The sequence below is a fragment of the Notolepis coatsorum genome, assembly GCF_963971535.1.
Source record: "Notolepis coatsorum genome assembly, chromosome: 2".
Classification (NCBI taxonomy): domain Eukaryota; kingdom Metazoa; phylum Chordata; class Actinopteri; order Aulopiformes; family Paralepididae; genus Notolepis; species Notolepis coatsorum.
The window spans coordinates 141234727-141250762 of record NC_140166.1 but is presented as its reverse complement, the minus strand read 5'-3'; the positions used below and the strand labels follow the sequence as shown (position 1 = coordinate 141250762).

At 43.3% G+C, this 16036-nt stretch overlaps 1 protein-coding gene across 1 annotated transcript in view; it reads left to right on the top strand.

The window, feature by feature from the left end:
- Positions 1-871: 871 nt before the first annotated feature.
- The window catches only part of grb10b (growth factor receptor-bound protein 10b), a gene marked incomplete at both ends in the record, with an annotated part of 107942 nt that continues 92777 nt past the window's right edge, over positions 872-16036 (top strand). Inside the window, 2 exons of the mRNA XM_084308327.1 lie at positions 872-884; positions 3572-3875. Coding sequence (XP_084164453.1) covers positions 872-884; positions 3572-3875 — 317 coding nt within the window. The remainder of the gene's footprint in view (positions 885-3571; positions 3876-16036) is intronic.

The following is a 16036-nucleotide window of genomic DNA, read 5'->3' as shown; positions in this document are numbered from 1 at the left end:
CCGATAAGACTGTGGGTAGTGCTCTGGTAAGGCTTGGTAAAGATAATGGGGCCGGTAAGGACTGTGCTTTACCCATTGTGCCAGTTAAGGTGAAGCAGGCTGACGGAAGTAGGTATGTAACTACATATGCCTTCTTGGACCATGGCAGCTCGGCATCCTTTTGCACAGAGAACCTCATGAGGAAGCTGAATGCTAAGGGCCGGAAAACATAAATTCTCCTTAAAACAATGGCACAAGAGAAACATGTCCCAGCATATGAGATCTCAGGCCTGGAGGTAGGCAACATCAATGACGACACATTTATTGCACTGCCTTTGCTATACACTCAACCAGCAATCCCAGTGTCAAAAGAAAACATCCTTACTCAAGAGGAACTGAAAAAATGGCCCTACCTGAAGGATGTTCACATCACTCACATTGACGCAGATGTGGAACTTCTGATTGGAGTCAATACTCCGAGAGCCATGGAACCTCGGCAGATCGTGAACAGCCAGGATGACGGACCATATGCCGTAAGGTCACTCTTGGGATGGGCGGTCTATGGTCCACTGAACATCAACGCGGTGGATGTGACAAGAAGACCCAAAGCCATCACCAACAGTTCGATGACCTTAAAAGATGGTCAGTATAACTTGCCACTCTCCTTTCGAAAAGGAGATGTGATGACGCCCAACAACAGACAGGTGGCGACACGGGCCATGCACCTGCAAAAGAAGCTCAGGAAGGATGAAGGGTACCATGCAGAGTACAGACAGGTGGCGACACAACGAGCCATGAGCCTGCAAAAGAAGACAGGAAGATCTAAGAGCAAGCACAGAGGATGGAATATCTAAGACCACAGAGAAGGTACCTCTTCAAGAACCAAGGAAAGATGGCTGTGTCTGGTACATACCCCATCACAGGGTGTATCATAAAAGAAAGAAAGAGAGTGGAAAGAACATGAGTGGTGTTTGATTCACATCATCATTCCAAGGCACCACCATGGCAAACTCTGGTGTGGAGTGGATTGTGGATCGACTTGAAGATTTGTTATTTTGTGACGAGGAATGTCCAGAAGACTGAAATATGGACCTTCAAAGAAGAATGGCCAGCTATAATGAACACTCACCTGACCATGTTATTTGTTTTGTAATTATGTAGGCACAATTAGGGGCCGGTGTAAAGGCCATATGAGTGTTTTTGTTATGGATTATTATTATTAGTATTATTATTATCATTATTATTATTATTATTATTATTATTATTATTATTATTATTATTATTATTATTATTATTATTATTATTATTATTATTATTATTATTATTATTATTATTATTATTATTATTATTATTATTATTATTATTATTATTATTATTATTATTATTATTATTATTATTATTATTATTATTATTATTATTATTATTATTATTATTATTATTATTATTATTATTATTATTATTATTATTATTATTATTATTTCCAATAGAAAGATATGATTTATGGGAATGTTATGGTTTATCTGTATAGCCAATTGAATATTTTCAGTTGTATTGTGGTGGTTCACGTGACAGGTGAACCAGCCACAGCGCAGCTGAGGACATACATAAGTAATGGGAATCAGCTGGGTGGGGTAGCGGGGGAAAAGCATACAGTTTTCTGACCGCTTTGGAAACGATTTGGATAGTCTTAGAAACGCTTTGAACTTAGCTTTGAATTGAACCACGCTTATAGGAACAATAGGCCACTACACTAATCCTACTACTACTACCACTGATACTACTACTACTACTACTACTACTACTACTACTACTACTACTACTACTACTAATCCTAGTACTACTGATACTACTACTACTAATCCTAGTACTACTACTGATACTACTACTACTACTACTACTACTACTACTACTACTACTACTACTAATCCTACTACTACTACTACTACTACTACTACTACTACTACTACTACTACTACTACTACTACTACTACTACTACTACTACTACTACTGATACTACTACTAATCCTAGTACTACTGATACTACTACTACTAATCCTAGTACTACTACTGATACTACTACTACTACTACTACTACTACTACTACTACTACTACTACTACTACTACTACTACTACTACTACTACTACTACTACTACTACTACTACTACTACTAATCCTACTAATACTACTACTACTACTACTACTACTACTACTACTACTACTACTACTACTACTACTACTACTACTACTACTACTACTACCACTACTACTGATACTACTACTAATCCTAGTACTACTGATACTACTACTACTAATCCTACTACTACTACTACTACTACTACTACTACTACTACTACTACTACTACTACTACTACTACTACTACTACTACTACTACTACTGATACTACTACTAATCCTAGTACTACTGATACTACTACTACTAATCCTAGTACTACTACTGATACTACTACTACTACTACTACTACTACTACTACTACTACTACTACTACTACTACTACTACTACTACTACTACTAATCCTACTACTACTACTACTACTACTACTACTACTACTACTACTACTACTACTACTACTACTACTACTACTACTACTACTACTACTACTACTACTACTACTACTACTACTACTACTACTCCTACTACTACTACTACTACTACTACTACTACTACTACTACTACTACTACTACTACTACTACTACTACTACTACTACTACTACTACTACTACCACTACTACTGATACTACTACTAATCCTAGTACTACTGATACTACTACTACTAATCCTACTACTACTACTACTGATAATACTACTACTACTACTACTACTGATACTACTACTACTACTACTACTACTACTACTACTACTACTACTACTACTACTACTACTACTACTACTACTACTACTACTACTACTACTACTACTACTACTACTACTACTATTGATACTACTACTACTACTACTACTACTACTACTACTACTACTACTACTACTACTACTACTACTACTACTAATCCTAGTACTACTGATACTACTACTACTACTAATCCTAGTACTACTGATACTACTACTACTACTACTAATCCTAGTACTACTGATACTACTACTACTAATCCTAGTACTACTGATACTACTACTACTACTACTAATCCTAGTACTACTACTACTACTACTAATCCTAGTACTACTGATACTACTACTACTATACTACTACTACTACTACTACTACTACTACTACTGATACTACTACTACTACTACTACTACTACTACTACTACTACTACTACTACTAATCCTAGTACTACTGATACTACTACTACTACTACTACTACTACTACTACTACTACTACTACTACTACTACTACTACTACTACTACTACTACTACTACTACTACTACTACTACTACTACTACTACTACTACTGATACTACTACTAATCCTAGTACTACTGATACTACTACTACTACTACTACTACTACTACTACTACTACTACTACTACTACTACTACTACTACTACTACTAATCCTAGTACTACTGCTGCTACAGCTAAATGTCCTTGTATTCTTGTGTCCAGGTTCCTCTAGTGTGGACTTTAAGTGTGTGCAGGAGACAGATGTAATCCTGATCCACTCCAACAAGCTGAACTACACCACCCAGGCTGGAGGCCACCTGGTGCGCCTCGCTGCAGCTCCTGGGGTGCAGGTGCCGTCCATCAAGAGGAGCTGGCTGCAGCTGGAGACCCATTACCTGGTGGTGGAGCTGGGGGCGCAGCTGAGGAGGGGGGTCTCCTACCAGCTGATCACTGACTTCACTGGAGAACTGGCTGATGACCTGGGAGGCTTCTACAGGAGCGAGTACGTGGAGGACGGAGTCAACAAGTACGTTATATATATATTATATTATTATTATTATTATTATTATTATTATTATTATTATTATTATTATTATTATTATTATTATTATTATTATTATTATTATTATTATTATTATTATTATTATTATTATTATTATTATTATTATTATTATTATTATTATTATTATTATTATATAGGACCAGACTATAGGAGGGTTCTACAGGAGCGAGTATGTGGAGGACGGAGTCAACAAGTACGTTATATATATATTATATTATTATTATTATATAGGACCAGACTATAGGAGGGCTCTACAGAAGCGAGTACGAGGAGGACGGAGTCAACAAGTACGTTATATATATATTATATTATTATTATTATATAGGACCAGACTATAGGAGGGTTCTACAGGAGCGAGTACGAGGAGGACGGAGTCAACAAGTACGTTATATATATATTATATTATTATTATTATTATATAGGACCAGACTATAGGAGGGTTCTACAGGAGCGAGTACGAGGAGGACGGAGTCAACAAGTATGTTATATATATATTATATTATTATTATTATTATATAGGACCAGACTATAGGACCAGACTATAGGACCAGAATATAGGACCAGACTATAGGACCAGTCTATAGGACCAGTCTATAGGACCAGACTATAGGACCAGCCTATAGGACCAGACTATAGGACCAGACTATATGACCAGACTATAGGACCAGACTATAGGACCAGACTATAGGACCAGACTATAGGACCAGTCTATAGGACCAGACTATAGGACCAGACTATAGGACCAGACTATAGGACCAGACAGACTATAGGACCAGACTATAGGACCAGACTATAGGACCAGACTATAACACCAGACTATAGGACCAGTCTATAGGACCAGTATATAGGACCAGACTATATGACCAGACTATAGGACCAGACTATAGGACCAGTCTATAGGACCAGTCTATAGGACCAGACTATATGACCAGTCTATATGACCAGTCTATAGGACCAGACTATATGACCAGACTATAGGACCAGACTATAGGACCAGACTATAGGACCAGTCTATAGGACCAGACTATAGGACCAGACAGACTATAGGACCAGACTATAGGACCAGACTATAGGACCAGTCTATAGGACCAGTCTATAGGACCAGTCTATAGGACCAGACTATAGGACCAGACTATAGGACCAGACTATAGGACCAGCCTATAGGACCAGTCTATAGGACCAGACTATATGACCAGTCTATAGGACCAGACTATAGGACCAGACTGTAGGACCAGTCTATAGGACCAGACTATAGGACCAGTCTATAGGACCAGACTATAGGACCAGACTGTAGGACCAGTCTATAGGACCAGACTATAGGACCAGTCTATAGGACCAGTCTATAGGACAAGTCTATATGACCAGTCTATAGGACCAGACTATAGGACCAGACTGTAGGACCAGTCTATAGGACCAGACTATAGGACCAGTCTATAGGACCAGACTATAGGACCAGACTATAGGACCAGACTATAGGACCAGACTATAGGGCCAGTCTATAGGACCAGACTATAGGACCAGACTATAGGACCAGTCTATAGGACCAGTCTATAGGACCAGTCTATATGACCAGCCTATAGGACCAGTCTATAGGACCAGACTATAGGACCAGACTATAGGACCAGTCTATAGGACCAGACTATAGGAACAGTCTATAGGACCAGACTATAGGACCAGACTATAGGACCAGACTATAGGACCAGACTATAGGACCAGACTATAGGACCAGACTATAGGACCAGACTATAGGACCAGACAGACTATAGGACCAGACTATAGGACCAGACTATAGGATCAGACTATAGGACCAGTCTATAGGACCAGACTATAGGACCAGACAGACTATAGGACCAGTCTATAGGACCAGACTATAGGACCAGACTATAGGACCAGACTATAGGACCAGACAGTCTATAGGACCAGTCTATAGGACCAGACTGTCTATAGGACCAGTCTATAGGACCAGACTATAGGACCAGTCTATAGGACCAGACTATAGGACCAGACAGTCTATAGGACCAGACTATAGGACCAGACTATAGGACCAGACTATAGGACCAGACAGACTATAGGACCAGTCTATAGGACCAGACTATAGGACCAGACTATAGTACCAGACTATAGGACCAGACTATAGGACCAGACTATAGGACCAGACTATAGGACCAGACTATAGGACCAGACTATAGGACCAGACTCTATAGGACCAGACTATAGGACCAGACTATAGGACCAGACTATAGGACCAGACAGACTATAGGACCAGACTATAGGACCAGACTATAGGACCAGACTATAGGACCATACTATAGGACCAGACTATAGGACCAGACTATAGGACCAGACTATAGGACCAGACTATAGGACCAGACTATAGGACCAGACTATATGACCAGTCTATAGGACCAGACTATAGGACCAGACTATAGGACCAGACTATAGGACCAGACTATAGGACCAGACTATAGGACCAGACTATAGGACCAGACTATAGGACCAGACAGTCTATAGGACCAGACTATAGGACCAGACTATAGGGACTATAGGACCAGACTATAGGACCAGACTATAGGACCAGACAGACTATAGGACCAGACTATATGACCAGTCTATAGGACCAGTCTATATGACCAGTCTATAGGACCAGACTATAGGACAAGACTATAGGACCAGACTATAGGACCAGACTATAGGACCAGACTATAGGACCAGACTATAGGACCAGACTATAGGACCAGACAGACTATAGGACCAGACTATAGGACCAGTCTATAGGACCAGACTATAGGACCAGACTATAGGACCAGACTATAGGACCAGACTATAGGACCAGTCTATAGGACCAGACTATAGGACCAGACTATAGGACCAGACTATAGGACCAGTCTATAGGACCAGTCTATAGGACCAGACTATAGGACCAGACTATAGGACCAGTCTATAGGACCAGTCTATAGGACCAGACTATAGGACCAGTCTATAGGACCAGTCTATAGGACCAGACTATAGGACCAGACTATAGCTCCAGTCTATAGGACCAGACTATAGGACCAGACTATAGGACCAGACTATAGGACCAGACTATAGCACCAGACTATAGGGCCAGTCTATAGGACCAGACTATAGGACCAGTCTATAGGACCAGACTATAGGACCAGACTATAGGACCAGTCTATAGGACCAGACTCTAGGAACAGTCTATAGGACCAGTCTATAGGACCAGACTATAGGACCAGACTATAGGACCAGTCTATAGGACCAGTCTATAGGACCAGACTCTAGGAACAGTATATAGGACCAGTCTATAGGACCAGACTATAGGACCAGACTATAGGACCAGACTATAGGACCAGACTATAGGACCAGACAGACTATAGGACCAGACTATAGGACCAGACTATAGGACCAGACTATAGGGCCAGACTATAGGACCTGACTATAGGACCAGACAGACTATAGGACCAGACTATAGGACCAGACTATAGGACCAGTCTATAGGACCAGTCTATAGGACCAGTCTATAGGACCAGACTATAGGACCAGACTATAGGACCAGTCTATAGGACCAGACTATAGGACCAGTCTATAGGACCAGACAGACTATAGGACCAGACTATAGGACCAGACTATAGGACCAGTCTATAGGACCAGACAGTCTATAGGACCAGACTATAGGACCAGTCTATAGGACCAGTCTATAGGACCAGACTATAGGACCAGACAGACTATAGGACCATAATATAGGACCAGTCTATAGGACCAGTCTATAGGACCAGACTATAGGACCAGACAGACTATAGGACCAGACTATAGGACCAGACTATAGGACCAGACTATAGGACCAGACTATAGGGCCAGACTATAGGACCAGACTATAGGACCAGACTATAGGACCAGACAGACTATAGGGCCAGACTATAGGACCAGACTATAGGACCAGACTCTATAGGACCAGACTATAGGACCAGACTATAGGACCAGACTATAGGACCAGTCTATAGGACCAGTCTATAGGACCAGTCTATAGGACCAGACTATAGGACCAGACTATAGGACCTGTCTATAGGACCAGACTATAGGACCAGACTATAGGACCAGTCTATAGGACCAGACTATAGGACCAGTCTATAGGACCAGACAGACTATAGGACCAGACTATAGGACCAGTCTATAGGACCAGACAGACTATAGGACCAGACTATAGGACCAGTCTATAGGACCAGACAGACTATAGGACCAGACTATAGGACCAGACTATAGGACCAGTCTATAGGACCAGTCTATAGGACCAGTCTATAGGACCAGACTATAGGACCAGTCTATAGGACCAGACTATAGGACCAGACTATAGGACCAGTCTATAGGACCAGACTATAGGACCAGACTATAGTACCAGACTATAGGACCAGACTATAGGACCAGTCTATAGGACCATACTATAGGACCAGACTATAGGACCAGACTATAGGACCAGTCTATAGGACCAGACTATAGGACCAGTCTATAGGACCAGACTATAGGACCAGACTATAGGACCAGACTATAGGACCAGACTATAGGACCAGTCTATAGGACCAGACTATAGGACCAGACTATAGGACCAGACTATAGGACCAGTCTATAGGACCAGACTATAGGACCAGTCTATAGGACCAGACAGACTATAGGACCAGACTATAGGACCAGTCTATAGGACCAGACAGACTATAGGACCAGACTATAGGACCAGTCTATAGGACCAGACAGACTATAGGACCAGACTATAGGACCAGACTATAGGACCAGTCTATAGGACCAGTCTATAGGACCAGTCTATAGGACCAGACTATAGGACCAGTCTATAGGACCAGACTATAGGACCAGACTATAGGACCAGTCTATAGGACCAGACTATAGGACCAGACTATAGGACCAGACTATAGGACCAGTCTATAGGACCAGACTATAGGACCAGACTATAGGACCAGACTATAGGACCAGACTATTGGACCAGACTATAGGACCAGACTATAGGACCAGTCTATAGGACCAGTCTATAGGACCAGTCTATAGGACCAGACTATAGGACCAGACTATAGGACCAGACTATAGGACCAGTCTATAGGACCAGTCTATAGGACCAGACTATAGGACCAGTCTATAGGACCAGACTATAGGACCAGTCTATAGGACCAGTCTATAAGACCAGTCTATAGGACCAGACTATAGGACCAGTCTATAGGACCAGTCTATAGGACCAGACTATAGGACCAGACTATAGGACCAGACTATAGGACCAGACTATAGGACCAGTCTATAGGACCAGACTATAGGACCAGACAGACTATAGGACCAGACTATAGGACCAGACAGACTATAGGACCAGACAGACTATAGGACCAGACTATAGGACCAGTCTATAGGACCAGTCTATAGGACCAGACAGACTATAGGACCAGACTATAGGACCAGACTATAGGACCAGACTATAGGACCAGACTATAGGACCAGACTATAGGACCAGTCTATAGGACAGACAGACTATAGGACCAGACTATAGGACCAGTCTATAGGACCATACAGACTATATGACCAGACTATAGGACCAGACTATAGGACCAGTCTATAGGACCAGACAGTCTATAGGACCAGACTATAGGACCAGACTATAGGACCAGACTATAGGACCAGACTATAGGACCAGACAGACTATAGGACCAGACTATAGGACCAGTCTATAGGACCAGTCTATAGGACCAGACTATAGGACCAGTCTATAGGACCAGACTATAGGACCAGTCTATAGGACCAGTCTATAGGACCAGACTATAGGACCAGACTATAGGACCAGTCTATAGGACCAGACTATAGGACCAGACTATAGGACCAGACAGACTATATGACCAGACTATAGGACCAGACTATAGGACCAGACTATAGGACCAGACAGACTATAGGACCAGACTATATGACCAGACTATAGGACCAGACTATAGGACCAGACTATAGGACCACACAGACTATAGGACCAGACTATAGGACCAGACTATAGGACCAGACTATAGGACCAGACTATAGGACCAGACTATAGGACCAGACTATAGGACCAGACTATAGGACCAGACTATAGGACCACTCTATAGGACCAGACTATAGGACCAGACTATAGGACCAGACTATAGGACCAGACTATAGGACCAGACTATAGGACCAGACTATAGGACCAGTCTATAGGACCAGACTATAGGACCAGACTATAGGACCAGCCTATAGGACCAGACTATAGGACCAGACTATAGGACCAGACTATAGGACCAGTCTATAGGACCAGACTATAGGACCAGACTATAGGACCAGACTATAGGACCACACAGACTATAGGACCAGTCTATAGGACCAGTCTATAGGACCAGCCTATAGGACCAGACTATAGGACCAGTCTATAGGACCAGACTATAGGACCAGACTATATGACCAGACTATAGGACCAGTCTATAGGACCAGACTATAGGACCAGTCTATAGGACCAGTCTATAGGACCAGACTATAGGACCACACAGACTATAGGACCAGTCTATAGGACCAGGCTATAGGACCAGACTATAGGACCAGACTATAGGACCAGACTATAGGACCAGACTATAGGACCAGACTATAGGACCAGACAGACTATAGGACCAGACTATATGACCAGACTATAGGACCAGACTATAGGACCAGACTATAGGACCAGACTATAGGACCAGACTATAGGACCAGACTATAGGACCAGACTATAGGACCAGACTATAGGACCAGACTATAGGACCAGTCTATAGGACCAGACTATAGGACCAGACTATAGGACCAGTCTATAGGACCAGCCTATAGGACCAGACTATAGGACCAGACTATAGGACCAGTCTATAGGACCAGACTATAGGACCAGTCTATAGGACCAGTCTATAGGACCAGACTATAGGACCAGACTATATGACCAGACTATAGGACCAGACTATAGGACCAGACAGACTATAGGACCAGTCTATAGGACCAGACTATAGGACCAGACTATAGGACCAGACTATAGGACCACACAGACTATAGGACCAGTCTATAGGACCAGTCTATATGACCAGTCTATAGGACCAGACTATATGACCAGACTATAGGACCAGACTATAGGACCAGACTATAGGACCAGTCTATAGGACCAGACTATAGGACCAGAGAGACTATAGGACCAGACTATAGGACCAGACTATAGGACCAGACTATAGGACCAGACTATAGGACCAGTCTATAGGACCAGACTATAGGACCAGACTATAGGACCAGTCTATAGGACCAGCCTATAGGACCAGACTATAGGACCAGACTATAGGACCAGTCTATAGGACCAGACTATAGGACCAGTCTATAGGACCAGTCTATAGGACCAGACTATAGGACCAGACTATATGACCAGACTATAGGACCAGACTATAGGACCAGACAGACTATAGGACCAGTCTATAGGACCAGACTATAGGACCAGACTATAGGACCAGACTATAGGACCACACAGACTATAGGACCAGTCTATAGGACCAGTCTATATGACCAGTCTATAGGACCAGACTATATGACCAGACTATAGGACCAGACTATAGGACCAGACTATAGGACCAGTCTATAGGACCAGACTATAGGACCAGAGAGACTATAGGACCAGACTATAGGACCAGACTATAGGACCAGTCTATAGGACCAGTCTATAGGACCAGTCTATATGACCAGACTATAGGACCAGACTATAGGACCAGACTATAGGACCAGCCTATAGGACCAGTCTATATGACCAGACTATATGACCAGTCTATAGGACCAGACTATAGGACCAGACTGTAGGACCAGTCTATAGGACCAGACTATAGGACCAGTCTATAGGACCAGACTATAGGACCAGACTGTAGGACCAGTCTATAGGACCAGACTATAGGACCAGTCTATAGGACCAGTCTATAGGACAAGTCTATAGGACCAGACTATAGGACCAGACTATAGGACCAGTCTATATGACCAGTCTATAGGATCAGACTATAGGACCAGACTGTAGGACCAGTCTATGGGACCAGACTATAGGACCAGTCTATAGGACCAGACTATAGGACCAGACTATAGGACCAGACTATAGGACCAGACTATAGGGCCAGTCTATAGGACCAGACTATAGGACCAGACTATAGGACCAGTCTATAGGACCAGTCTATAGGACCAGTCTATATGACCAGCCTATAGGACCAGTCTATAGGACCAGACTATAGGACCAGACTATAGGACCAGTCTATAGGACCAGACTATAGGAACAGTCTATAGGACCAGACTATAGGACCAGACTATAGGACCAGACTATAGGACCAGACTATAGGACCAGACTATAGGACCAGACTATAGGACCAGACTATAGGACCAGTCTATAGGACCAGACTATAGGACCAGACAGACTATAGGACCAGTCTATAGGACCAGTCTATAGGACCAGACTATAGGACCAGACAGACTATAGGACCAGTCTATAGGACCAGACTGTCTATAGGACCAGTCTATAGGACCAGACTATAGGACCAGTCTATAGGACCAGACTATAGGACCAGACAGTCTATAGGACCAGACTATAGGACCAGACTATAGGACCAGACAGACTATAGGACCAGACTATAGGACCAGACTATAGGACCAGACAGACTATAGGACCAGTCTATAGGACCAGACTATAGGACCAGACTATAGGACCAGACTATAGGACCAGACTATAGGACCAGACTATAGGACCAGACTATAGGACCAGACTATAGGACCAGACTATAGGACCAGACTCTATAGGACCAGACTATAGGACCAGACTATAGGACCAGACTATAGGACCAGACAGACTATAGGACCAGACTATAGGACCAGACTATAGGACCAGACTATAGGACCAGACTATAGGACCATACTATAGGACCAGACTATAGGACCAGACTATAGGACCAGACTATAGGACCAGACTATAGGACCAGACTATAGGACCAGACTATATGACCAGTCTATAGGACCAGACTATAGGACCAGACTATAGGACCAGACTATAGGACCAGACTATAGGACCAGACTATAGGACCAGACTATAGGACCAGACAGACTATATGACCAGTCTATAGGACCAGACTATAGGACCAGTCTATAGGACCAGACTATAGGACCAGACTATAGGACCAGTCTATAGGACCAGACTATAGGACCAGACTATAGGACCAGACTATAGGACCAGACTATAGGACCAGACTATAGGACCAGACTATATGACCAGACTATAGGACCAGACTATAGGACCAGACTATAGGACCAGACTATAGGACCAGACAGTCTATAGGACCAGACTATAGGACCAGACTATAGGACCAGACTATAGGACCAGACTATAGGACCAGACAGACTATAGGACCAGACTATATGACCAGTCTATAGGACCAGTCTATAGGACCAGACTATAGGACCAGTCTATAGGACCAGACTATAGGACCAGACTATAGGACCAGTCTATAGGACCAGACTATAGGACCAGACTATAGGACCAGTCTATAGGACCAGTCTATATGACCAGACTATAGGACCAGTCTATAGGACCAGTCTATAGGACCAGACTATAGGACCAGACTATAGGACCAGTCTATAGGACCAGACTATAGGACCAGACTATAGGACCAGACTATAGGACCAGACTATAGCACCAGACTATAGGGCCAGTCTATAGGACCAGACTATAGGACCAGTCTATAGGACCAGACTATAGGACCAGACTATAGGACCAGTCTATAGGACCAGACTCTAGGAACAGTCTATAGGACCAGTCTATAGGACCAGACTATAGGACCAGACTATAGGACCAGTCTATAGGACCAGTCTATAGGACCATACTCTAGGAACAGTCTATAGGACCAGTCTATAGGACCAGACTATAGGACCAGACTATAGGACCAGTCTATAGGACCAGTCTATAGGACCAGACTATAGGACCAGACAGACTATAGGACCAGACTATAGGACCAGACTATAGGACCAGACTATAGGGCCAGACTATAGGACCTGACTATAGGACCAGACTATAGGACCAGACAGACTATAGGACCAGACTATAGGACCAGACTATAGGACCAGTCTATAGGACCAGTCTATAGGACCAGTCTATAGGACCAGACTATAGGACCAGTCTATAGGACCAGACTATAGGACCAGACTATAGGACCAGTCTATAGGACCAGACTATAGGACCAGTCTATAGGACCAGACAGACTATAGGACCAGACTATAGGACCAGACTATAGGACCAGTCAATAGGACCAGACAGTCTATAGGACCAGACTATAGGACCAGTCTATAGGACCAGTCTATAGGACCAGACTATAGGACCAGACAGACTATAGGACCAGACTATAGGACCAGTCTATAGGACCAGTCTATAGGACCAGACTATAGGACCAGACAGACTATAGGACCAGACTATAGGACCAGACTATAGGACCAGACTATAGGACCAGACTATAGGACCAGACAGACTATAGGACCAGACTATAGGACCAGACTATAGGACCAGACAGACTATAGGGCCAGACTATAGGACCAGACTATAGGACCAGACTCTATAGGACCAGACTATAGGACCAGACTATAGGACCAGACTATAGGACCAGTCTATAGGACCAGTCTATAGGACCAATCTATAGGACCAGACTATAGGACCAGACTATAGGACCAGTCTATAGGACCAGACTATAGGACCAGACTATAGGACCAGTCTATAGGACCAGACTATAGGACCAGTCTATAGGACCAGACAGACTATAGGACCAGACTATAGGACCAGTCTATAGGACCAGACAGACTATAGGACCAGACTATAGGACCAGTCTATAGGACCAGACAGACTATAGGACCAGACTATAGGACCAGACTATAGGACCAGTCTATAGGACCAGTCTATAGGACCAGTCTATAGGACCAGACTATAGGACCAGTCTATAGGACCAGACTATAGGACCATACTATAGGACCAGACTATAGGACCAGTCTATAGGACCAGACTATAGGACCAGACTAGGACCAGACTATAGGACCAGTCTATAGGACCAGACTATAGGACCAGACTATAGGACCAGACTATAGGACCAGACTATAGGACCAGACTATAGGACCAGACTATAGGACCAGTCTATAGGACCAGTCTATAGGACCAGTCTATAGGACCAGACTATAGGACCAGACTATAGGACCAGACTATAGGACCAGTCTATAGGACCAGTCTATAGGACCAGACTATAGGACCAGTCTATAGGACCAGACTATAGGACCAGTCTATAGGACCAGTCTATAGGACCAGTCTATAGGACCAGACTATATGACCAGTCTATAGGACCAGTCTATAGGACCAGACTATAGGACCAGACTATAGGACCAGACTATAGGACCAGACTATAGGACCAGTCTATAGGACCAGACTATAGGACCAGACAGACTATAGGACCAGACTATAGGACCAGACAGACTATAGGACCAGACAGACTATAGGACCAGACTATAGGACCAGTCTATAGGACCAGTCTATAGGACCAGACAGACTATAGGACCAGACTATAGGACCAGACTATAGGACCAGACTATAGGACCAGACTATAGGACCAGACTATAGGACCAGTCTATAGGACCAGACTATAGGACCAGTCTATAGGACCATACAGACTATATGACCAGACTATAGGACCAGACTATAGGACCAGTCTATAGGACCAGACAGTCTATAGGACCAGACTATAGGACCAGACTATAGGACCAGACTATAGGACCAGACTATAGGACCAGACAGACTATAGGACCAGACTATAGGACCAGTCTATAGGACCAGTCTATAGGACCAGACTATAGGACCAGTATATAGGACCAGACTATAGGACCAGACTATAGGACCAGACTATAGGACCAGACTATAGGACCAGTCTATAGGACCAGTCTATAGGACCAGACTATAGGACCAGACTATAGGACCAGTCTATAGGACCAGACTATAGGACCAGACTATAGGACCAGACAGACTATAGGACCAGACTATAGGACCAGACTATAGGACCAGACAGACTATAGGACCAGAC